This window comes from Apodemus sylvaticus, chromosome 15, assembly GCF_947179515.1.
Source record: "Apodemus sylvaticus chromosome 15, mApoSyl1.1, whole genome shotgun sequence".
In the NCBI taxonomy this organism is placed as follows: Eukaryota; Metazoa; Chordata; class Mammalia; order Rodentia; family Muridae; genus Apodemus; species Apodemus sylvaticus.
This window is the reverse complement of record NC_067486.1, coordinates 87751123-87777149: the sequence shown is the minus strand read 5'-3', so window position 1 is coordinate 87777149 and position 26027 is coordinate 87751123. Positions and strand designations below refer to the sequence as shown.

The window sequence follows — 26027 nt, the reverse complement described above, 5'->3', positions numbered from 1 at the left end:
CTCATTTCTCTTTTGTCGCCTTCCTGTTTATCCCCAGAATTCTCTTCCAGGTCTCCAGTTCACATGTGGCCACGGGCGGCTACAAAAAGGGAGACAGCAACAGAAACCGAGGAAATTGAAAATATAATCAGATCCTACTACAACTGTCTATACTCAACAATACTAGAAAATCTTCCTGAAATGTACAATTTTCTAGACAGATACCAGGTATCAAAGTTAAATCAGGATCAAATAAACCATCTAAATAGTCCTGTAATCCCCAAGGAAATAGAAGCAGTCATTAGAAAAAACAAAACAAACAAACAAAAAACCCCTCAAGACCAGATGGTTTTAGTGCAGAATTCTATCAGCCCTTCAAATATCTAATATGAATACTTCTCAAACTATTCCATAAAATAGAAGGAACAGAACCCAATTATCTTTATATGAAGCCACAGTTATACTGATACCTGAACCACACAAAGACCCAACAAAGAAAGAGAACGTCAGACCCATTTCTCCAATGAATATTGAGGCAAAAATATTCAATAAAATTCTTGCAAATGGAATCTGAGAACACGTCAAAACAACCATTTATCCTAATCAAGTAGGATGTCCTTGATCTTACCTGTTAATGTGTCTGTTTTATGACAGTCCCATGCTGTTTTTATGGCTATAACTTTGAAATTGGGAATCTTGAGATCTCTGGTGTCTCTTATTGTTCAGGCTTTGGATGCTTCCATATGAGGCAGGGATAATAGGATGGGATGGAGGAAGGAAGGGTGGAGAAGAAAATCTTTCCGATCTCTTGGAGATTGGGTCAGAGAGGAAAGAGAGACTGCAGCAGGTGTTCTGCTAAATTGTGATGATGAGACTGAGGAATTGGATCTGGAGGAGCAGAAGGAGAGGTGCAGATCTTCATCAAAATATCTGCTTCCCTGGGGGCAGGAACAAATCAACAAGTGGAAGGAAGGGGATTCTGAGGGAAATAATTGTGGGATCTGCAAGAGATTGGCACATACTTCTATAAGTGTTCTACTGCTGATCTGAGATAGGACTAGGAGACTGGGTCTGGATAAATTAAAGGACAGGTAAAGATATGCAGTTAGTCTACATGTTTTTTTGATAGGAGACCCATCTTCATTTTTTTGAGAATCTAATAAACATTGTAAAGAAATAACTGCCATGTTTATTGAATGCTAAATCCCAAACTTTTACAAATTAAGAACCATGACAATAAACATGTAAGATCTTGGGGGGAAATTATATAAGAGGACGTGTCCTGGAGGAAACTTAAAAGTCAGAGACCATAGTTGGACTGTTCATTTTCTTTGACCAAAAGACAGCACAGAATAGAGGGGCACCAGTATGGGTGAAATTCAACACAGTGGGACTAAGTGTTGGAAAGGCCAAGGACATCAGCACAGACATGGTCAGCAGCCAGTGGCTCGGGTTCACACTCTGGGTTATCCAAAGTGATAAAATGGAAGAGAGAGAGTTAAAGAAGAGAAACGTGGTCGCTAGGATCAGGATGGTTCATGTGGCTCTGTCCTCATGGGCAGGCTTTGGGGACAGGCTGTGGCTACAGATATACTGAACTCGATGTTTGTGCTTATATAAGACAAGGGCCATGGAGCCATTGGCCCAGGCCATGATGACCAGACACATAATATCGCTTAGGGATAAAATCACTCCTGTTAGTAAGAAACCCATTCTCTCAGGCGTGGTCGAGGAACAGTATCTGTGGATTCCTTTGGCAGTCAGATTTTTACTGTTCTGTGGGGCATGTGCAATCTTGGTTACATTGACATTGAGCATGAGGTGCAGGATCCAGCAAAGGAAACAGCAGGTGCCAATCCACTTTGAGGATCTAATTCTGAGGCTCAGCCACCCAGAAGTATTGGGGTGGAGCTTAATAGCCTGAAAGCCACTGAGAAGGGAGGTGGTGCTGAGGGAGACCCCTCTGGCCACTCTGTACAAACAGAGGATAAAATTGCACTCAGCATCCAACAGAAAAGATGTCAACCCAAAAATGACCACTGTCCTAGGGATCCTTTTGGAGAGAAGAACTAGGTTGTTTGCTATGAGCTGATTGAGAATCAAGTTTGGGGGTCTCATCACTTGTGCAGTGAAAACCAGGAAGTCATGCAGATGAAAGAGGAAGGAATTGCCAAAGATTCCAACAGTGGTCTGAATGAGGAACATCATTCCCCAGTTTAAACTAATGCATCCATTTTTATGAGAGGGCTGTGAGCTTCCTTTATTTGAACCAGAGAAATAGAGATGGGTTGTTACTTACAGTGGTTTGAATGAAAAAAACTCCAGACACTTATGGTATTTGAATAGTTTCTTCACAGTCGATGGTACTGTTTATGACATTATGTTCCTTTAGGAGATGATTCCTTGCTGGAGGAAAACCATCACTGGGAAGGAGAGAGGAAGCCTTGAGTGTGGAGAGCCCGACCCCATATTCTGTTGTTTTTCTTGTGTCTTTAATCATCCAGACTCCTACTCAATTCCCGCATGTGGTAGGCAGAGGCAGGCTAGCCTGATCAACATAAGGAGCCCAGGCCAGCCAGGACTACATAGTGAGACCCTGTTTCACAAAGCAAAGCAAAAGAAAACAAAAACAAGAAAACAAATAATTATATAATAAAGAAGTCTTACCTTATTGCAGAAATCATTCATCTAGCAGTGAGGTATTGTTTACATTGAGTTTAAGAAGATTTGTTTAGCACAATTCCACAGAATTCAACAATGAAATAAAATACACACAAAATGTTAGGTGATTGTAAATGATTTCACAAGTGTGTATTATACGTCCTATATGTATAATCTATGTTCATAGCTTTTACAAACCTTTGCTTGTAAATGCTAGGTGATTGTATTGTAAATGATTTCACAAGTATGTGTTATACGTCCTATACGCATAATCTGCATATAGTTTTTACAAGCCTTTGTTTTGGTTTTTGGATTCTGAGATCAGGTCCTACTCCATTGCCTTGGCTGGCCCAAGCTACTGAGCAGTCTTCAGCTCTACCTCCTGAATGCTGAGAATACAAGTGTGGGCCACCTCACCCAGCTTAAATACCAATCTTACCAAAAGCACTCTGAGGGTCCTGACAAATTAAAAAAGCCATCTGTACATCTAAGGAATGTATTCAGACTCTGTGCACAGAAACAAAAAGAGGCACAAAGTACATGTGTGGATGGTAACTTAGCACAGAGGAATCCCAATGGCAAAGACTTGAAGTCTATTAAAAGAAATTAATATATGTATATATGTATTATACATGTGTGTGTATGTATGTGTAATACACACACACACACACTCACAAACTCACACACTCATTTGCTACTATTAAAGCAAACCCAGGGCTGGGATATTCTTCAGTAATGGAGCACTTGGTTCAATACTCCTTATCAGAAAGAACACCATCAAACACTGCATAACAAAAGCAAAGTCAAGAAACTGGCATTTCCTCCCATTGATGTCAGACAAGGCCATACTCTGCTACCTGTGTATCTGGAGCTGAGGGTGGGTGGGTGGGTGGGTGGAAGAGCTCCTTCATGGAGGCAGAGGAGAGGGAGGTTGTGGGATATGGGGCCTTGTGGAGGGGTAACTGGGAAGTGGGATAACATTTGAAATGTAAACAAATGGAATGATTAACGACAACAACAACAACAACAATAATAATAATAATAAGATGATGATGTTGGTGATGGTGATGGTGATGATGAAGAATCTGGCCTTTATGAACCAAATAGTGGGGAAAATCAAGATTTCTCTTGGTAGCAGAACTCTATCTTTGCTAAGTGTTTATGGTCTCCTATGTATAGTAAGTTCATCTTTTGTATGAGTCAAAGTTACAGAAGTTAGGTGGCATTATTTAAAGTAGAATAAAGTCAGTTCATGAAATTTAATATGCAATAGGTGTATGGTACAATATGATGTTACATATGTATATTATATTATTAAAGTGACCAGGTGGGAGGAATCCACCTCTACTTCTAGCATCCCTCGGGCAGAGGCAGAAGATATACACCAGCTCAGGGTGGGCCTGATCCACACAGGGTGTTTCAGGCCATGCAGAGCCACATTTTGAGAACCTGTCTCATCATAAACAATTTCAACTCAAATCAGTAATAGAAGAACACCAATCTAAGATATAATGATTTTTCTGAAAATTAAAATTAGGATCCATCAAAACAAGAATTGTATCTCTTTTTGTAACAAAAATTTGTTTAAAAATTAATGGTATTGCATTATAATAAGTTAAATAACTCATATTAAATTTTGGAAAACACAAAAATCTAGATAAAATTACAGGTGCAGTAAGTGAAGAAAATGCTAAAAGTTGAAATGCTTCAAACAGATACACAAATGTTTCTATCGAGGCTCTATCAATTTGGTCACATGATATGTGACCACAGGTAATGTATGTAATTACAGATTGTAATTCATCATGCCCCAGAATCCTGCACATTTCTTCGTGAAGAGTCAATGACATTCTTATTACATTTTTGAAAAGGTGTCTTTACTTGGACCATGTAGGTCTTTGGAAGTTTCTATTCTAATGGGATCAGTTGTGTCGTTAGATTCATCTTACTTAGCAGAGCAGGAAGAAAGAAACAGGGCACGTGTGGATGGGTGGCTTTTACAGAAAATGTTCAGCACAAATCCAGCTAAGAATAGTATGCTCCCACAGGCTTAAAAATCTCATGTCAATCCTGGCACACTTTCAGGTTGAACAAAGTAGACCATTTAAACCCAATAATAGTTCCTAGCTAATTCTGGACAATGGTTAGAGCCTATTTTTAAACAAGTTTGTATATTCATGCTATGCTTTAAAGATTTTTAGAGAAAAAAATCTATCAGAAAAGGAGGGGGCAGCTTACCAAGCCATATTCACTGGGGCAGTAGCCACCTCAGTCACACTCAGAGCGGGAGCACCCGAGGGCATTTCATCCCTGAGAAAAAGACTTGACACACCCTGTGGTCACCCTGCTGTGAAGTGATTATCATTTACCCTTCAGTGCAGTGACAGTGTTCTACATGGAGACTAGAAATCATCTCAGAGAAACACCTGCACTGTGTTCAAATTCCTGAAAGCATTAGAGCATTAGTGACAGTTCAGGCCCAGGCAGTGGATACAGAGAAAACCACCATCTGAGATGGCTCAGAACACCAGGTGGAACTGGTGAGGTATATGAAGGCACTGAAGTCTAGGAAGTGGGAACAAGCTTGGCTGTGAATCTTGTCACCTTGTGGTCTTTACTACTCATGTGTGATTATTTGTCAGTCCTGAGAAGTTTATATCATTCAGACCTAAAAGAGGGAAGGTGGAGTGGGGTGGGCAGCCGTGAGCTGCTAGGTCTGACTGTGTTTGTAGACAAGGGTTGGGCTGATCTGACTCTCAGAAGTGAATTTGGGAAAACTACCATTCACAGACGTTAGTGTGCATTGCATGATATTCATAGTGTATGGGATGCACCATGAAATGGGGGAGGGGGGCACAGAAATGGCTTACTGGGTGAAAGCATTGCTGCCAGGCCCTATCGCTTGAGTTTTATCCCCCATGACTGACAGTTTGGAAAGGATAACATGACTCCTCATATTGTTCCTTGGCCTCACACATATTGTAGGTGTATACATGTGTATGTACACACACATACACATACGCATACACATGTGCACACATATACAAGTGCACACAGGCACACATACAAACTGATTAAATGAATAAGGCAATCAATAAATGTAATTTTAGAATTAAAAGTAGGTTGGCAAAGAGTTGCTCCTATCTTGTTAATATTATAGCCAAGCATATAAAAAAAAAAAAACTAATATGATGCAGGATAGGAAGTTATTTACAGAAGAGACTTGTGCCAGACTGTGAGAGTGCACGAGGAAAAAATAAAGGAAGACTTCCACTAAAACTGCATGGTAAGGAGGCATCTCTTTGACCAGCAGATATTTCAAACAAAACTTAAAAAGCTTAAAATTGTATATGAAAAAGCTTACCCATATGCATGAAAAGAGTTACAAAAATGGAATGATATTTGTGGCTACTCCCAGTAATATGAATATTACTTGCATGTAATATTCATGCGAGTCATACATATCTCAACACATAAGATTACACAATGATTTGTCTCCCTCTATTTATTGGTTACAATGAATATAGCTGCTATTAACAGATGTATACAACTTTTATGAAATACTTATTTGATATTATCTAAATGTTTCTGTCCTCTCAAAATGCAGATGTTGAAATTGAAACCCAGATGTCCCTCAATGGAGGAATGGATACAGAAAATGTGGTATATTTACACAATGGAATACTACTCAGCAATTAAAAACAAGGAATTCATGAAATTTTTAGGCAAACGGTTGGAACTGTAAAATATCATCCTAAGTGAGGTAACCCAATCACAAAAGAATACACATGGAATGCAATTACTGATAAGTGGATATTAATTAGCCCAGAAGCTCTGAACACTCAAGACACAATTAGCATATCAAATGATTTCCAAGAAGAAGGAATGAGAGGGCCCTGGTCCTGGAAAGGCTTAATCCAGCAATGTAGGGGAGTACCTACAGGATAGAGAAGTGGGAGGGAGGTGATTGGGGGATGTGTGGAGAGAAGAAGGTTTATGGGACTTATGGGGAGGGGGGAACCGGGAAAGGGGAAAGCATTTGGAATGTAAACAAAGAATATAGAAAATAAATTAAAAAAAAAGAAATTGAAAACCCAATTTAATGATGGGGACATGTTTTAAGATACACACCATTTGATAATTTCATGACTATGTGAATGTGGTAGCATGCTAAAAATGCATGGGATTCTCACCCAATGTGGCCTTTGGGTGTGAAGACCCAGTTAATCATGCAGCTTCTGCTGGTGAAATGCAGCAGGTTGATTTGCAATAAACTTCTTAGATAAATGGAAGTATTTACTCAAATAACAAGGTAAGTACAGTCAACGCATCAGCAAGCAAAATAGTCATTTGGTTATCATAATCAAATATTATCTGTCACATACCAGATGCATAGCTGTATGCTTTTATGAACCTGTTAGTGCACTAGGTTTTTGTACCAACATCTCCCAAAGCCACAAACCATCTTTTCAGTATGCGGTGCTTAGCACACCACTAGGTGAGGGCAATCTTTCAATATCTTTATAATCTCATGAGAATGTTGCTGTGCCTTCAGCGTGTCAGTCCCAAGGTGTCATGATGTGGAATAGAATTAATGGCCTCATAGAAGAGAATATGAGTTAGAATATGACTTTACCTCATGGGGACACATCCAGAAAGTGCTATCTATAAGCAATAGATTCTCACCAAGCATGGAACCTACCAACAATTTGACTTGACTTTATACATATATGAAATAATAATAATTAGAGAAGTCATGAGTTAGAGAGAGGGGGAGGGAAGGAGGGAGGGAAAGAAAGAATGAGAGAGAGAGAGATGAAGGAAGAACAGGCAGGACTACAAATGATGTAAATGTAGTACTCATATATGAAATTATCCAAAAAAATAAAAATAAAAATTCTTAAATGAGAAGAAATGTTCATCTCCTTAGCAGAGACTAAGAGGCTAAGTGTGTATGATATTAAATCATCTACTTTGTCTGCTAACAGTTGTGGGAATTCTCTCTCTCAGGTACAATGAATCTGCAGACATGCCCACTAACAATGCATCTTATCCTAATCTTATCACAGGGCTATGAATCTGTCCTTTTTGGCTAAGCTGTATACACACACACACACACACACACACACACACACACACGCGCGCGCGCACACACACACATATACATATACATACATACATATACATACATAGTATAGATACATGTATGCATGTATATAAGTGTAGGGGTATATATGTGTATATTATGTATGTGTGTGTGTGTGTGTGCGCGCACACACACGCATGTGCGTGCACGTGTGTATGTTTGAAAGGTTGTATGTAAGGAAGTGCCTCACAAACATGCCTGGTGGCTGTTGGTGCTGTGAACTGAACATTGGCCCTCACTAAGAGAAGCAAGTGCTCTTAACCACTGAGCCATTTTCCTGGTCCCTGCACTTGTCTTCTGGAATACAGTTACTTATATCATAATCTCGTAATTTCCAAAGGACAACTAGGTGCCTGGCTTTGTGCAAAGACTTATAATGTCGTATTTAATGAGTGGAATAATTTAGTTCTAAAAGTCAAAACCAGGCAATAATTTAATATCCTGATGTGCCTGTCATAGTTTCTTCTGTGGAGAGGTTCAGAAAAAGTTGTACTATGTAATGCAGAAACATTTCCAAGGCTGGAGACATCAGGAATATATTTTATTTTCCTAAGAGTGTCTTAAGATGTTACACGTCATAAGAATATTCTGAGTTGGGAGGTGATGGTGCACGCCTTTATTCCCAGCACTCAAGAAGCAGAGATGGGTGCATGTCTGTGAGTTTGAGGCCAGGGTGGTCTACAAAGCTAGTTCCAAGACAGCCAATGCTACACAGAGAGACTCTGTCTTGCAAATGTGAAAAAAGAAAAAAATATTCTGGAGGCAGGTCAAGGGGGACGTGAGGGAGAGGGGGTCAAAAATTTTGTACAAATAATGTCATTTTGGAGCGTTATGCATTTTTTATCTGCTCTTCACTGTAGATGTGGTGTGTGTGTGTGTGTGTTTCAGGTTGAATCATATTATGGAATTGGTGACAAGATCTCAGATTTTAGTTGAGGGGACTGGGAATCTGACTGAAACTTAGCGTAAGACCGTTGCCAGTGGTGGAGTAGCTTGAATGCCTGTTTTGCTATATCTGAATCCAGCCTTCAGATGACTGTTGCAACATAGTTTTCTAAATGAACACACTTGTTTGTGTAAGCAAACAGGCTTTAGACCTTATAGATGCTTCTGCTATACTCAAAATGTCCTGGAAGTTTGGGTTCTAAAAAGTTGAACCAAACTCTCAGAGCACTAAAGTCCCTGGGGTTTTTTTCTTTTCTTTTTCTTTTTTTAAAAATTTTTCTAACCTTTTGTGAAAGAGTGTTTGTCTGTGTGTGTGTGTGTGTGTGTGTGTGTGTGTGTGTGTGTGTGTGTGTGTTCCATGTGTGTGCAGGTGCCTGAGGAGACCAGGGGGTGTTGGATTTCCTGGAACTTCAGTTACAGGTGGTGGGTGTTGAAAACTGAATCCAGTTCTGTACAAGAACAACAAATGCCCTTAACTACTGGGCTAGCTCTTCAGGCCCAAAGATAAATATTTTTAATAATTATTACATTTATTTTTTTAAACCAGGAATTAAATTGTGTAAGTATAGCCTAAAGAGTTTTTCATCGGGAATTTATAACTAGGCCTCACCTGGTGATGAATTCCATTTTTAAAGAAAAAATGTAATGGGTGTGGGTATATGTGTATCTGTGAATTGTTTGTAGGGCTGGTCCCTGCAGAGGTCAGAAGAGAGTCAGATCCTCTGGAACTGAGGTTACAGAAAGCTGTGAGCCACCGTATAGGTTTGTGGAACTGAACCTGGCTATTCTGCAAGAACAACCAGTGCTCTTCACTGATGACCCAGCTATCTAGCTCAGATCCCAGATATTAGGTCTCAAACCTGAAAGAAATAGCTAACTGAGGTGCCTATTTAACATTAGCTAAGTGGAGGGGCCACCAGGTTCTTCCTTAGCCCCCACCTGTTGCAGCGGATGACTTTCCAGCTCAGGAGCTGGGCTGCCCTGCCTCCAGATGCCCTTTACTCTATAATCCAGCCATTTTGTTACATGACCTGTTTTTCTACCCTGTCTCTCCCTGTCTCTCCCCATCTCTCCCCATCTCTCCCTATCTCTCCCCATCTCTCCCTATCTCTCCCCATCTCTCCCCATCTCTCCCCATCTCTCCCTATCTCTCCCCATCTCTCCCCATCTCTCCCTATCTCTCCCCATCTCTCCCTATCTCTCCCCATCTCTCCCCATCTCTCCCCATCTCTCCCCATCTCTCCCCATCTCTCCCCATCTCTCCCCATCTCTCCCCATCTCTCCCCATCTCTCCCCATCTCTCCCCATCTCTCCCCATCTCTCCCCATCTCTCCCCATCTCTCCCTATCTCTCCCCTTCTCTCCCCATCTCTTCCCATCTCTCCCTATCTCTCCCCATCTCTCCCCATCTCTCCCCATCTCTCCCTATCTCTCCCCATCTGTCCCCATCTCTCCCTATCTCTCCCTATCTCTCCCCATCTCTCCCCGTCTGTCTCTCCCTATATCTCCCCATCTCTCCCCATCTCTCCCTATCTCTCCCCATCTCTCCCTATCTCTCCCCATCTCTCCCCATCTCTTCCCATCTCTCCCTGTCTCTCCCCATCTCTCCCCATCTTTCCCCGTCTCTCCCCGTCTCTCCCCATCTCTCCTCTCTCCTTCCCTCTCTCCTAGCATGGCCTTGCTCACTCTGAACTCTGTCTGGCTTTGCTCTCATCATCTCTATGACAAACCTCCTCCACCATATCTAGGAGCAAGGCATATCTATTTTTTAATTTTGTAAAATTTTCATTCAGCAGTATCTTGACATATTTGTGTTTGGGGCAAACGGAAGACATAGTGCGTATATAAATTTTTAAGGCAACTGCTTCTTTGGATGTTGAACAAGAAATATTACATGGAAAGTATAAAATTGGATCTATGTGTTGGGCACACTCACTAGAAGATAGGCAGGAGAGCGGCGGTCTGTGGGAGTAAAAGGCAAGGATGTCCCTGTAGCTGCTTCTCTAGGACAGGCTAAACATTCTCATCTTCCATATAATGTACCCAAGCAACACTGTTTTTGTCTTGTCGTTATCTGAACATACAGAGAGTTACAAATTTTGTTACCAATGCTTTTGACTGAAAGCATTTGAACAGCAATAAAAATGTATATTATAGCCTAGACAACAGTTGTCACACGCATGTATATATGTGTACGAGTACAGGTACAGGGTACAGGCACGGGTATGGGTATGCGTGCGTGATGTACACACACACACACACACACACACACACTCACAATGGGTAAGGGGTTGTTAAAGGTGCATAGGTGAACCAAAAATACCTGAAACACCATAAAGTCTCATGAGAACTGCTTCATGGAGTCCCTGAATGCATATAATGCATATATAAATATACAGATACAGATATTCAGACACACATATGGCTCCTAAACTGCTATATGGAATACGTTTATTTGAATTGTTTTCTTTGTAGCCTCTTGATGTACAACGAACTTCATGGTGTCTGAAATAAGATACCATCACAGAGGTTATCACAGAGGTTAACAGATCCCAGAAACCCTGGAATAGCTTTATTTGAGTATCTTTCTCTCGCCAGAAAGCTGTAGTCACAAACTCACATCAGCATGCCTGTTTTCTTTTAAACTAAGTCCACAGGGGTCAGGTTTGGAGGCAGGGTACTTGACTGGGGAGCGATGGAAACTACATTTCCCAGGATGCAATACGCGAGACGATGGGGGAGTTGAGCCAATGGAAATTCGGCATTTATTTTTATTTCTATTTTTTGGTTTGTGTGTGTGTGTGTGTGTGTGTGTGTGTGTGTGTGTGTGTGTGTGTGTGCACGGTCGCGCGCGTGCGGTTCGTGTGTCTGGAGCTGGACTTCCAGCGTGGTCTTCTTGGAGATCGTTTAGCCGTTTCTGGGGTTTGTTGACCTAACTGGAAGCTCCGGCGAGGTGGGTCGTTCGGGTGGCAGAGTGCTTAGAGCTGCTCCGCAGTACAGAGGCCCTGCGGAGGCCCAGCGACTCCGCCCACATGCTCCGAGCCAGGCCTAGGGAAGAGACCTTGGTGACCTTGCATCCTCTGCAGAATCCAATGGCTGTGACCACTCACAGGAACCTGGCCCAGGTAAGTGCTGCATCCTGCGGCTCCCACCCGAGCGCTAGAGCCCCGGGAGAGGCCCCACCATGATCCCGAAGCTCCTAGTTGGTGCCCCTGGCAGGAGGCACCTGTGTGCTGGGGTTTGTGAGTGTTGCAGAGATGACGCCTGGAAGGGCGGCTAGGCAGGGAAGATATGGAGTCCTGGTATCCAAGTGTTTGTAGAAGCAGTTGTGAGGTCGATTTGCATCTGAGGAATTTGAGTTTAATTCTTCGGACACCGAGAGCCACTGAGAATTGTGAACAGAGATCCTGTTCGGAAATAGTATTCTAAATTTTCCTGAAGTTACTCAGAGGAAGGACAAACAGGAGGAGGAGACATGAGGGGCAGGAGAGAGTAGTGCCACAGGTCTGGCAGCTCTCCGGTGAGGTTCAGAATTGTGGACCGCTGCATAGACAGAGTTGTAGTCATCCCAGACCTTCAAACCCCAAGGTGATCAGGGTCACTGTGTGACTGGAGCCTGTGAAGACGCCTGCGGCTGCTAGATTCTAACAGCCTCCTCCTTTTCCAGGGTTCCCTGACTTCAGAACCAGTTACAGAGCTTGGCCTGGTAAGTAGATCCTGCCTTCACCCTCATGCCACCCATACAATTTTGGGGTTAGTGGTTCTTGGTCTGTATCTCAGTGTGCCCTAGGAGCCCTGGGCATCGCAGGCTTGAACAGGTTAGGTATATAACCCAGAGATGTATAGGCTGTGCGTTGTATGAAATTGTTGGCAAGCGTGAACAGAAGTTTAGAAGGTTGCTTCTCTCAAAGAAGTGTGTGCCAGTATGTGCCTATGCCTGAAGGGGAGACTGAGTTACTTAGGCATGTGCAGAATGATCTTCCTTCTCCTTGGAATAAAGATCAGTGAGATGAAGGCGTCAGACCCCAAATTATAGGCATTACCTGACTTCCACTGGTGATTGTTGGTGGGTGTCTTAGTTAGGGTTTTATTGCAGTGAAGAGACCCCATGACTCTGGCAACTCTGAGAAAGGAAACATTTAATTGGAGTTGGCTTATAGTTTCAGAGGTTTAGTCTGTTGTAGAAAAATTTAATCTCAATCAGGGGTTTTACACCGCCTTTGATAATTTGGCTCCTGGATAAAAGACAGACAACTTTTATTATTATAATAAGGCCTAATCAGCACTAGAGCTGGGCAGATATCTATCCTCTGTGCTATTAGAATCTGTTTCTCCATCAATAACCCCAAGGTATAATTTGCCACGTTCCACCTGGGCAGCTCTTAACTTCGGTTTGCCAGCCCTCGTGGCTGTGTTTTCGTGATTCACCTACCCCATGGTGGCTTCCTCTTCTCTTCACCATCTTCTCTCTCTGTGTGTTTTTGCTCAGACCTCAAGCCTGAGAACCCCAAACCTGGCCTTTGTCTCTTCTGCCCAGCCATTGGCTGTCAGTATCTTTATTTAGTCAAGGAGCAAGGTCATGTTGTATGTCTGTGTGGGTTCCCTGTGGGCAGCCAGGCCGTGGGCGTCAGTGTTTAGCATCACAATACATAGTAAATGACCAAACCTCAACATTAGTTCATCAGTGTCCTGGTGGGAAGCATGGCAGTGTGCATGCAGGCATCCTGCTGGAAGAGCCGACAGGTTGACATCGCCATCTGCAGGGAGCAAAAGGAGACTGTATCGTTGGACATAGCTTGAGCATTGGAGACCTCAAAGCCCGCCCCCATGTTGACACATTTCCTCTAACAAGGCCACACCTCCTAACAGTGCTACTCCCTCTGGGTCAAGTATTCAAACACATGAGTCTATGGGGGCCAAACCTATTCAAAACACCACAGTGGGTGAGGTTGACCCAAAGAATAGCATCAGCTAGGATAGCATCATCACAGGGTTGGGGCTGCTTTGTAGTGGGGTCTGTGAGAGGTTGGGGAATTCCCTAAGAACTCTCTGGATCCTATGTGTTGAGTAACCAATGGGTAGGCCAGGGGCCTGCTTTCAGTGTGTAGCTATGGTTATATGAGAACAAATATAGAGAAGTGTGTGGAACAAAAAGGTCTAAGTTTTTGAGTTGGAAGTGCAAATTGATGATCTCAAGGTCTTGACATAGTAATGAAAGTTGCACATCCTTGTTTGGTTATATATGGGATGAAGGGTGGGCAGGACTACTGGGCAGTTCTGCAGCAGCTCTCCGTGTCAGGGCCAGAATTAGATGCTGTCTATCATCCTTCTATGTATTGGTGCTGCACACGAGTAGTGAGCGAAAGTGAGAGCCCAGGGTAAGTGGTACTCAGGCCTGTATTTCCTCATGGGCAGATAGGATTAGATGGGAGATGGGCATGACATTGGAGTCTTTGGAAGGAAATGGATCATAAACTTTTTTTCCTGTCATTCAAGGGCATGTAATCCTGAGGGTGTGGCTGTGGGAATGTAATCATACAAGAAAAGTACGATTCAGAGTGTTGTGTGTGGGACTAGGGAGATGGTGCAGTGGGCAAAAGTGCTTGCTTTTCTTGGATGAGGGCCTGAGTTCAGATTTCCAGCACCCATATAAAGCCTGGGCCCTGTGGACCCTGTCTATAACCTCAGCACTGGGGTTGAGGGTCGGGAACAGAGACAGGAAGATTCCTGGAGGTCACTGGCTAGCCAGTCTGGCTAATCTGGTGAGGTCCAGTTTTATTGAGAAGGCATATCTTACCAAATAAGGTAGCAAACAATTGAATATGACACCCAACATCGACCTTGGATGCACAAATGTGCAGAGATAGGGTGAACTAATTGCCCCAGGAGCAGTAAGTAAGGAATCATAGGATAAAAAGGTGAGCCCATATTCCTTGGGTCTGGAAGATTTTTAGTGTCTTTCGGGTTATTGTCTGACAAGACAAAATTTAAGTTAGCCTATCTTCTCTCTAGCCATTTTTCTTCCTAACCAGTATCTGTGACAGTAACAGCATTGATAAGAAGGGGGTAGTAGCCTTCATCCTAGGCCTTGAGGTTATATTTTATCTTTCTGTTTATCTTCCTGTGTTTCCATGGAAGGGTACAATATCAATGGGCAGAGAATGGGCCTCAGTGGGTGAGTGTCTTCTATGATATGGGATGGAGAATATGGAGAGCAAGAGGTGTGTATTGGGGCAGCAGAATTGGAGTGCTTCGAATTAGAGTGCTGAAAGAGAAGCTGATTATACGCTGAATTGTTTCCATTGTGATAGGATGTTTCCTTTGAGGATGTGGCCATTCACTTCTCCCAGGAAGAGTGGGTGCTCCTTGATAAGGCCCAGAGGCTCCTGTACTGCAGTGTGATGCTGGAAAACTTGGCACTTGTGGCATCTCTGGGTAAGGTCCTCGCATGGCTCCCAGTGTCCAGAGTGGCGTCTACCTTTATTTTTACCCAAGAGTGATTGCTATCTTAGGAGTCATAACAAATCTCAAACTTTCTCTTCAGCATCCTATGCCTTGGTTTCTGCCTATTTTCTGTAGTTGTCATTTCTTTCTTCTTTTTTTCTTATTGGAGACAGTGTCTCTCTATATATCCCCTGATGTCTTGGAACTCACAATGTAGACCAGGCTGGTCTTGAACTTACCAAGATCTGCCTTCCTCTGCCTCCCCAATGCTAGAATTAAAGGCATGCACCAGGCTTAGTTGTCATTTCTTTATGGCTGCCTTTGTGAAGAATTGCCAGTGTTGTCATGTGCATTCTCTCTCTCTCTCTCTCTCTCTCTCTCTCTCTCTCTCTCTCTCTCTCTCTCTCTCTCTCTCTCTCTCTGAATATTTGCATTTCTCCATGTGTTTGGAGATGCAGGAAAGGTCTTGATTGTTTCGTAGAGTTGATAAGTCACGTTGTCTTAAAGGAGACCAGGCCTTGCAGTGGGCACCTAGGGAAGGGCATGGTCACATGGTATCAGAAGACAGCAGAGTGCCCTCAGTGTTTTAGTAAGGGTACAACCCATATCTCACTTCTACCTTTACTCCACATTTAAAACTTTGACATTTTGTAATTGCACCTGCAACTTTTGGTTCTTGGCTACCTTGATGCTCTGTTGTGTTCTTAGTTTTTGTAACTGCCCATAGTTACATCAAACGGGTCACCAAACGGGAAGGAAAGCTGGAGATGAAATAGAATGGGTTTGTGAAACAAATAAGGAGCCAAGACAAGTTTTCTGATCAAGGCTCAATGTTTTAATGGGGGGGGGGGCTCCAAATATAAAGGCGGGGGAAACCCTTCCCTCAAAGACTGGAACTGCAGAACCGGTTTGGTTGCTCAACAGGTCTGCCATTGAAGTGAGCACAGGGTCCCCAATGGAGGAGATAGAGAAAGGACCCAAGGAGCTGAAGCGGTTTGCAGTGTTGTACGAGGAACAACAATATGAGCCACCCAGTACTCCCAGAGATTCCAGGGACAAAAACCATCAACCAAAGAGTATACATGGAGTTACCCATGGATCCAGATACATAGGCAGCAGAGGATGGCCTTGTTGGACATCAAAGGGAGGAGAGGCCCTTGGTCCTGGGGAGGCTTGATGCCACAGTGTAGGGGACTATCAGGACAGGGAAGCAGGAGGGGTGTTGATTGGGGAACAATGGGATGGGAGATGGGTTATGGGATTTTCAGGGGGGGGACCAGGAAAGGAGACAACATCTGAAATGTAATAAAGAATATATCTGATAAAAAATCCTTGATCACTAGCTTCATCTGGGGACTTCAGCTCAGTGTAGACACATCCCCAATAGACACATCCTGGTGAAGGCTGTTGGCTGAGGAATTGCTTGGAGAGCCTGCTGGTGTTTTCCTGCACCTTATTCCCATGTGTTTTGTCTGGTGTAATAAACCCATTCTGTATTTGAAAACAGCTCCCTTAGTATGTCTGCAACTCATTTGTTCTTAGAACATTCCAGTGCTTTCATTGCCTCTTCTCTATTATTTTTTCTGTGATTATCCCTTGTCTATGTAACACAGGCTAATCTCAGACTTATCGGCCCCTTTGCGTCAGATCCCCAAGTATTTAGAATAAGGTATGTTGTTGCTTTTTGTGTCTAGCTTACCTTTGTGATGTGCGTTTCCCTCTCTAGGATTATTTCATTAGCATCTCAACATGAATTTTTCTGATTTCAGGTTCCTGTACTGGAATGGGGGGTGACGACATAACTTGTGTGCATAATGTGCCTGCAGAAGGGGTGGTGTGTGAGACAAGGCCATCTCCTGAGGAGAGTCATCTTGAGATACGTGCTTCAGCTTTAGAAGACGTTTTGCCTCAGACTGAGTTCCTGAGCACATACCCCGTGCAGACATTGTGCTTGAGCAGAACAGGTTCCAGTTTAAATGAAGAGAATAACTGTCGCTGGAGGAGTTACAGTGGAGTAAAGGCCTATGAAGGGGATCCTCACAGGACTTCTGCTGTGCCAAGCTGCACATCCCATGTGTTGACCAGGCCATTCATCTGTGGGAAGGATGGGGAGGAGGCCGTCTCCTCCACAGGCTGCGGTCAACAGCAGGCTGCTTGCAGTAGTGAACAGCCCTCCACAGCCTGTCTTCAGCAGCAGGCCACTTGTAGAAGCGAACAGCTTTACAGCAGTGGTGAGTATGGGGAAGTGCTTTTGAATGGAGAGAGGCATTGTAAGGATGGTGAATGCCAAAAAGGTTCAAGCTGCGAACATGTCCCTGCTCAGTGTCCCAGTACCTCCTCTGAGAAAAGGCCGGCTGAGAATAGCAAGTATGAGAAAGCCTTCTCCTGCAATTACAAATGTGCTCAGCACCAGGACAGTCACTCCGGACAGAGGACCCATGAGCACTGTCAACATGAGAAGTCCTTCAGCAAAAAGTGCCGTCTCAATACACGAGACAGAATTCATCCTCAAGAAAGGCCCTATAAATGTACTGAATGTGGAAAAGCCTTTATCTATAAATCTGAACTCATTTACCATCAGAGACATCACACTGGTAAAGTACATTATGAGTGTATGGAATGTAGAAAATCCTTCACGTACAAATCCAATCTCACCGAACACCAGAGAATCCACACTGGAGAAAGGCCTTATCAATGTGAACAATGTGGAAAATCCTTCAGACAAAACTCTAGCCTCTTTAGACACCACAGAATTCATACTGGAGAAAGGCCGTACGAGTGCTATGAATGTGGGAAATCCTTCAGACAGATCTTCAATCTCATCAGACACAGGCGAGTCCACACTAGAGAAATGCCTCACCAATGTGGTAATTGTGGGAAAGCCTTTAGCTGCAAAACTGAACTCACTCAACACGAGCGAATTCACAGTGGAGAAAAGCCGTATGAGTGTAGTGATTGTGGAAAATACTTCAGGCAGTTCTCCAACCTCATTCGACACCGGAGAGTGCACACTGGTGACAGACCTTATAAGTGCAGTGAATGTGAGAAATCCTTCGGTCGCAAATTCATCCTCATCCAGCACCAAAGAGTTCACACTGGAGAAAGGCCTCACAAATGTGGGGAATGTGACGCATCCTTCACCCGAAAATCTGACCTCCTCCAGCACCAGAGAATCCACAGTGGCACGCGACCTTATGAGTGTGAAGAATGTGGGAAGTCATTCAGACAATGTTCTAGCCTCATCCAGCACCGGAGAGTTCATACCGGAGAGAAGCCTTATGAGTGTGTCGAATGTGGGAAAGCCTTTAGTCAGAGTGCTAGCCTCATTCAACACCAGAGACTGCACACTGGAGAAAAACCTTACGAGTGTAGTGAATGTGGGAAGTCCTTTAGCCAGAGTGCTAGCCTGATTCAACACCAGAGAAGCCACAGTGGAGAAAAGCCTTATGAATGTAGTGAATGTGGCAAACTTTTCACCCATAAGTCTGACCTGATTCAGCACCAAAGGGTTCATACCGGAGAAAGACCTTATGAGTGCCATGACTGTGAGAAATCCTTTAGCCGTAGATCGAATCTTGTCAGACACCAGCAAGTTCACACCTAAGAAGACTCTTTATCATGTAAGAATTGTGCTGCTAAGGTTGTTCTTTATTGTGTCTAGGGGAGGCGTACACAGGTGGAAAGTGCATAAAGATTTATGCCTGCCCCCGATTGGACAGAGGTTGGAAGTGTGTAGCCTCGTGAGTTTTGCCTTTACAAGCAGCTGACTAATAATTTGTGGCCATTCTCTGGGAATCCCAGGTATGGATCTGGCTGGTGTACATCATCCTGACCAGTATTTAATACTTCTTTCAGATTCGGCTCAAAAGTAGAAAAGTGCTGTTTAACAGGTGTAGTAACACTGGAGAAGACTCACAGCCCTCTCTGAGTTCAGAGATTATTTATCTGGGCTTCGGAAGTGGAAGTTATTTCAAATATGTGGGAAACGTTGAGAAGACTCATTACAGTTTTTAGATGCCCAGGGCCATGTCCTGATTTAGGTCATTCGCAGTATCTGTGATAGAAACCCTGTCACTCTTACCACTTAGAAGATTATGAGTCTGATTATCCCTGCTAAGTGCTTAGAGGTACAGACCTCTCTGCTCTGCTCTGGCTTTAGCCTTGAAAACCCTTTTCCTTTTTAGGGCAGCAATCTTATTTAGAAAGTGTGGTCTGAGTTGTACTTTCAACTTTTCTAGGAAAGATCACCTTGTTCAGGACAGGTTTTGTTCTCACACTGTGCTCTGATTATTTCCAGGCTGGAACTCACCAACTTGTGAAACACTTGCTGCACATTACTCTGGCCTAACTTTTGAAAAGGGAGTTTGTTTATGCTCCTTTGATCTGGAAGGTTGTGTGCATTCTGTGGCATGACTTGTCAGGTGACCTGTGATGTCAGCATGGAGGGTGGACCAATTCCATAGATATCTCCACTTTGTTTTAGAAGGTGTGGTAGAGTTGCAGGAAGCAGCTGCGTGGAGTATTAGTCTAATTTTCATGGCTGCTCCTGCCCTCACAGGAAAGACTGTTGGGTTTTGGGTTCCTGACTTACTGAAGGTACTATGATTTTGGGGAGGCAAGAAGTCTTCATGAAGAGGAGTGTTATGACAACCCCAGGTATTCCCGCACCGCCTGAACAATTGGATTCACTTTCCACCGGGATGTCACATAATTCCTAGCGTTGTTGAAGGTAATCTCTTCAGCAAGGTTTGCAATGGAGCCATTTGCTATGTGTGAAGCAGTGCATAGGGTAGTGATTGGGACAGGGACTGAGTTAATGGATATGAAAATAATCCTGCATTTCTTTATTGTGCGTATGTGTGGCTTGGCGTACATGGACTGTGGTTCACGTGTGGTGGTCAGAAGGTAGCTTTTGGAGTTGATTCTAGTCTACCATGTGGGCTCCGAGATTGGATCGAGGTCATCAGGCTCTTGGCAAATGTTTTAACCTGCTGAGCTGTCTCTCTGACCCTGGAACGTGCTTCTGTTAAAACTTCACCCATAGATGTTCCAGTGATTTTGTGTGAGTTGACAAATACACAAGATCTTTATAGCTTTTTCCTGTGGCTGTGAGCTTTTGTCAGAGAAAACACTGAGATGATTTTTGTGGATTCCTCTGACCCTCTGGCTCTGGCATTGGCAGAGCCGTACAGTCAGAAAAACAAGGGGAGGAAGGTGATTCTGTGAGGTGGGGTATAATTCTGACTTGTCATTTGAAGGGCAGTAACTTTTATTACTTACCAAGATTGTCTGTCAGTAGAGCTGTCACTCTCAGATTCTCAGAAGACAGATGACAGAATCCACACCAGGTTGTGAAAAGTTTTGAGAACAGCAGGATATCTAGGTATACTGTTTTGTGCTACTTTTTACAGCATTATTTATGTATCGTCTGGATGATTGATACTTCAAGGGCATAGCATGGCACTGTGGCATATGCCTACAGTTCCAATTTCTAGAAAAGGCTGAGGAATGAGGAGTCCATGAGCCCAGAAGTTTGTAGCTCAGTGGGGGCAACATAGCATGACTCTATCTAAAAACAACAGGTCAATTTGGTAAAGTCTTGAAATCATTACAGTTATGAAAATGAATTTGCCTCTCATCTGTATATTTACAACATGCCCCTTTATATTTTCTACCTCTCCTGGAAACCAGTGATTTTTGTTTTTAATTTAAACTTTATTTTTAGATGTATGGGTATTTTCTCTGCATGAATATATATGTACCTAGTGCTTGGGGAGGCCAGAAGAGGGAGAAGAATCTCCTGGCACTGGAGTTACAGATAGCTGTGGGCAACCATGTGGGTACTGGGAACTGAGTCCATGTTTCTAGTGGTCTTAACTGCTAAGCCATCTCTTTAGACCCTGCTTTGTCTTAAACAACAGATTAGTTTACATCATTTAGAATTTTAAATTATTGCCATCGAAACATATATGCATATATATATATATATATATATATATGTTGTATAATTATTTGAAGATTCAACAGTGATGCTCATATAAAAAGTTGTTACTGTTGCTGAATAGTGTTTTGTATGTATCAACTACTGCTTGTTTATCTATTAATTTATTTAGAATTTTTTTGTAGACTTTTCATATGACAACTAAAGCTGCTGTGAATATGTCAGAGTCTTTATATAGCTATGCATTTTAAGCACCTTGTGTTAATGACCCAAATTGTAATACAGGAGTTACAGGTGAACATTTTAAGGACAGTTTAGGCAATGCCAGCTGTGATGCTTGCCCCGTCTTGCATTCTCACCAGCAGAACATAAAAGTGGCTGTTCCTCTCCACTCTGGCGTATTCATCATGTAAGATATCACCCCACTTGGTGAGTCTACTGTGGCATTTCACTGTGTGTTTAATTGTATTTCCTTAAGAATTCAAAATAAAACACTTTTTTTCATGTGCTTAATTGCTGCTTATATATCTTTAAAAAATGACTATTCATGTATTTTCTTATTTTCCTTCAGTGAAATTATTATTATTATTATTATTATTATTATTCATTATGTTAAGACCATGTCTCTCTATGTAGTCCTGGCTATTCTGGAGTGTGCTATGTATACTGGGTTGGACTAGAACTCTCAGAGATTCTCCTGCCTCTGCCTCCGTTTCCCAAGTGCTGAAATTAAAGCCTCGTGACACCAAGCCAAGCCCAGATCCAGATAGGACAGTGTAACACAACAAAGATACACAGGATTTTGCTCATGGTTTAGCATTACGAATGGTATTTTGTCATGTAGAACAATTGCTTTTGAATACTGGAAAAAACTTTCTTTAAAGTTTTTGTTATATGTATAGTGAAATGCCTATGTTGACTGTAGATAAGTTTAACATACATTTTAAACAGGCCACCCATCGGTTTATTAAGTTAAAACTATATAAAGCTCAGGTTTGTGGCCTCTCCCAGTTTCCTTCTGTCAGTTCTGCTGAGATGTCCATGCAGTCTGGGAGAGTATGTAGTAACAACTTTTTATGACTTCTGTTTCCAGCATATTGACTGAATTGCTGCAGATGGCCCCAAGATACAGGTATTAATTAAACATAGTGATTATGAGTGGTAGATATTAAAACAATTGTGATATAATTTATTAGACCTGTGTACCTTTAAAACATTTTTTGTTGTCTTTACATGTCTATATCCCCAAAGCAAGTGTCCTTCCTGCTTTTTTAATATAGGTTTTTCAGTGCATCCAATTACTGATAAAATGACTATTTCTTTAAAAATAATTAAAAATTGGTTAACTCCTTACTTGTATATAGTGCAGTATGGACTCATCCTCCCAGCTGTCGTCGCGCCTTCTCATCCTCCCAGCTAGTCATCCTCCTGATGGTATATGTGGCATGCGTGTGTGTGTGTGTGTGTGTGTGTGTGTGTGTGTGTGATCTCCTTCCTCCTAGCTAGTCATCCTCCTGATGGTATATGTGGTATGCGTGTGTGTGTGTGTGTGTGTGTGTGTGTGATCTCCTTCCTCCCAGCTAGTCATCCTCCAGATTGTATATGTGGCATGCGTGTGTGTGTGTGTGTGTGTGTGTGTGTGTGTGTGAGAGAGAGAGAGAGAGAGAGAGAGAGAGAGAGAGAGATCTCCTTCTTCCCATCTAGTCATCCTCCTGATTTGGAGACCATATGTGGCATGCACATGTGTGTGTGCGTGTGTGTCTGTGTGTGTGTGTGTGTGTGTGTGAGATCTCCTTCCCATCTAGTCATCCTCCTGATTTGGAGTGTATATGTGGCATGCACGTGTGTGTGTGTGTGTGTGTGTGCACGCGCATGTGTGCCTGTGTTCATGTATTCAGAGGCCACAGCAGGAAGTTGAGTGTCCTCTGGCATTCTCCTTAGTCTTTGAGACAAGATCTCTTATTGTATATATGTCTTGATTGTATTTGCTTACCACTCCCCTTAATTCTTCCCAAATTTTCCCTCTACCTTTCTACCCTTTCCCAATTTCCATTTTCCCACTTTTCTCTCACTATCTTTGCCTGTCTGTCTCCCATAAGCCCCTGTCCAATTAGTTTCCCATATGTGCATGGATGTGGGGCCACCCACAGGAGTATGAGCAACTTATCATGGTCCATATTAAAGAAAATGAACTCTTCCTTATCCATTAACTATCGATAGCTCCTCAGCTAGAAGCTTATGAACCCTTCTGTTCTTCCTTTTGGAAGGTCTACTGGCTTGGTTCCCCTGTATGCAGGCCTTGGGAAGACAACATTAGCTTTGGTGTTCAAGAGTGGAACAGCCCTGTCATGTATAGAAGACACTGAAAACTTCTGAGCTCACGGGGATGGCAAGAGGGCTTAGCAGTTAGAAGTGCTTGCTGCTGTTGTAGAACACTGGGGCTTGGCTCCTGACACCACTGTCAGACAGCTGAAGGGGGAAAAGGAAAATTAGCAAGGGTCACCTTCCCCCATGCCATCTGCATCGCAGACTTCTAACTTCACACATTTTGTTCTTGTTCCTCTTGTTGTTGGACTTTTGCGCCTCCTGCATAAATCCCTATAATATTTGGCCTAGTCCAGGGATCAGAAAGTTTTCTTCCCACCTCCTCGTAATTGCTTCCTTGGATTTGGTCATGTAATTTGTACATGTTTTTACTGACATCTAATTAGGGCAACAATGTTTAAAAGTTTTTTTTTAGCCCCTTGCTGTCATAGACCTAGAGTAGCCATGAAAATCTCTGGTCCAGCGAGGAGGAATCCAGAGAATAATAAAGCTATAAATTAGGAAGTAGAGTCTCACCACCACCACAGGACAGATTAAACTCACAGCTCTGTTCATCTTCACGGCATCACAGGACATATAGGTGGGTGACCCTTGCTAATTTTCCTTTTTTCCCCTTCATCTATTGTTTTTCCTTTTTTGTGCTTTTCTTCTCTCTCTTAAAGAGATTACCTTATTTTTAATCATGTGTTTGTTGGTGGACCTGTGCTGTATGAGTGCACAAGCCTGCGGGGTCCAGAACAAGATATTGAATACCTGGAGGTAGAGTCACAGATGGCCGTGACTCACCTAATGTGGGTACTGGAACTGAACTCAGTTCCTCTACAAGAGCAGTACGCACTCTTAACTGCTGGGGAACCAAAATGGGACGTCAGCCCCTCTTTTCTCTTTTTACTTAAACATCACTGGACTGAAAGTTATGTGAATTGAGATGAATATTTATATGCCAACTTCTCAGCATAACTTCACTCACTAAAATTGACAAAATATTGTCGAGATTTCCAGCCTCTGTATGAGGAACGGACTGGATCTGAGGAGACCCACCCATGCAGAGGTAGATGGAGCATACATGATGAATTTGCTTCTTCTTTACTGTGAACTGTACATGAAAACTGACCGGAATGGCTTGTGCCTGGTGTCCTGGCCCTGTAAACCCCAGCTGATTTACTTCAGCTAGGATGGCCAGACGGTGAGCTTCAGGCGTCCAGCATCCCTGTGTCCCATTAACCCTGGCCTTGCAGACTTGTACCACAATGCCCAGCTTTTATGTAGGCGCTGGGGGTCTTAATTCAAGTTCTCGTGGTCTGTGCCAGGCACCTTACTGGCAGAGCTATCTCTCCTGCTGTTTTACTTATCACATTAACACGTTATGCAGTTTTTCCCCTCATCTGTTGTACCTATAATTTAAAAAATTTGTCTTCTCATTTTGTCCCAGAGTCCCATCTCTCTCAAATTTGCTATTTTTCTTATGAAGTCTAACTGCCCTACTTTGTCTTAAAGACTTGATATTTTGTTTTCCACTTGATCCATTCTATTTATAAGGCTTTCCTCTGAGTTTTCAAATCAGGAGATAGAATTTTTCAACTCCACATCCATTTCAGATTGAGCTCTCTACTGTGGTTTTATTCCTTTATTGAATTTGGCTTCTAAATACTGGGTTGTATTTATCATTTTATTTCACTTAATGTTTGTGTTTTTTCATGTTTATTCTCTTTATGTTTTTTGAACTGTTTCTTTGTGTCTTCTTTAAATCTCTGAATTGTTTAATAAAGTTTATGATTATCCTTTTAAAAATCTGTAGAATAAAGTAGGTCAGTGGTTCTCTGCCTTTCTAATCCTGCACCTCATTGATACAGTTCCTCACGTCATAGTGACCTGCAACCATGAAATTATTCTCATTGTTACTTCATAATTGTAACTTTGCTTCTTTTTTCAGTCACAATGTATCTGTGTTTTCTGATGGTCTTAGGCAACCCTGTGAAAGAGTCATGTGAGCCCCAGGGATTCATGAACTAGGTGATCCTCATTGGAGAACATTTTGATAGGACTTGTAGATATTGAAGGAGACATCCTGTTTTGTTCTTCAAAATGTTTGTGTTTTTTTTCAGTGAGACCTGATCATGTGAAGTTTTTGTTGTTGGCTGTGTGTCTAATGTGGACACATTAAACTAGGCTGCCTAGAGTCTGTGCCTCTTGTCCTACGACTGGAATCTGGGAAGGAACTCACCAGAATGGTCTATCGGATTGGGTGTGGGACTCAGGCTTGTCTGAGAGTTGGGATGAGTGCTAGATGCTTAGGGATGAGACTGACTCAAGAGGCTGGGCAGAAGCACAGGTGTGGTTTCCAGGTTGGACCTGGAAAATGACTAGAGCTTGGGAGAAGGGGATACAGTCTTGCAGGGGAGGAGGGAATTAAACAGAAGATAAGTTAGTGATACGATGACTGATGTAGTACAGATTGGCCTAGAGCTCACTATGTAGGTGAGAGTCACCGTGAACATCAGAAGTACCTGATTCTACTTCCCAATGCCTGGGATTACAGGTATGTTCCAATACACTCAGCCTGTGTTGATCTTCACTCAAGTTCCAT

General features: G+C 42.7%; 1 protein-coding gene and 1 pseudogene across 3 annotated transcripts; one reads left to right on the top strand and one right to left on the bottom strand.

Moving 5' to 3' along the window:
- Window positions 1-1272: 1272 nt before the first annotated feature.
- Window positions 1273-11764, bottom strand: LOC127665691 (vomeronasal type-1 receptor 1-like; annotated as a pseudogene).
- Window positions 11573-21658, top strand: LOC127665600 (zinc finger protein 551-like). 3 transcript variants are annotated; one of them, XM_052158089.1, is made up of 5 exons: window positions 11573-11855; window positions 12398-12436; window positions 15042-15165; window positions 16944-18794; window positions 19472-21658. In XM_052158089.1, the coding sequence occupies exons 1-4, from the start codon at window positions 11763-11765 to the stop codon at window positions 18776-18778; spliced, it is 2091 nt and encodes a 696-aa protein (XP_052014049.1). In that variant the 5' UTR covers window positions 11573-11762; the 3' UTR covers window positions 18779-18794; window positions 19472-21658. The 3 variants fall into 3 exon arrangements, with proteins under 3 accessions (XP_052014049.1, XP_052014048.1, XP_052014050.1); XM_052158088.1 differs by lacking the exon at window positions 19472-21658 and having other exon boundaries at window positions 16944-18895; XM_052158090.1 differs by lacking the exons at window positions 11573-11855; window positions 12398-12436; window positions 19472-21658 and adding an exon at window positions 14051-14108 and having other exon boundaries at window positions 16944-18895.
- The last annotated feature ends 4369 nt before the right edge of the window (window positions 21659-26027 follow it).

What these genes read in the sequence shown, in the direction of transcription:
- LOC127665600 (XM_052158089.1), top strand. Translation starts at nt 11,763, where the DNA reads ATGCTCCGAGCCAGGCCTAGGGAAGAGACCTTGGTGACCTTGCATCCT. An exon ending in CAGTTACAGAGCTTGGCCTG is followed by an intron (nt 12,437 to 15,041) that starts GTAAGTAGATCC and finishes CCATTGTGATAG; the next exon opens with GATGTTTCCTTTGAGGATGT. An exon ending in GGCACTTGTGGCATCTCTGG is followed by an intron (nt 15,166 to 16,943) that starts GTAAGGTCCTCG and finishes TTCTGATTTCAG; the next exon opens with GTTCCTGTACTGGAATGGGG.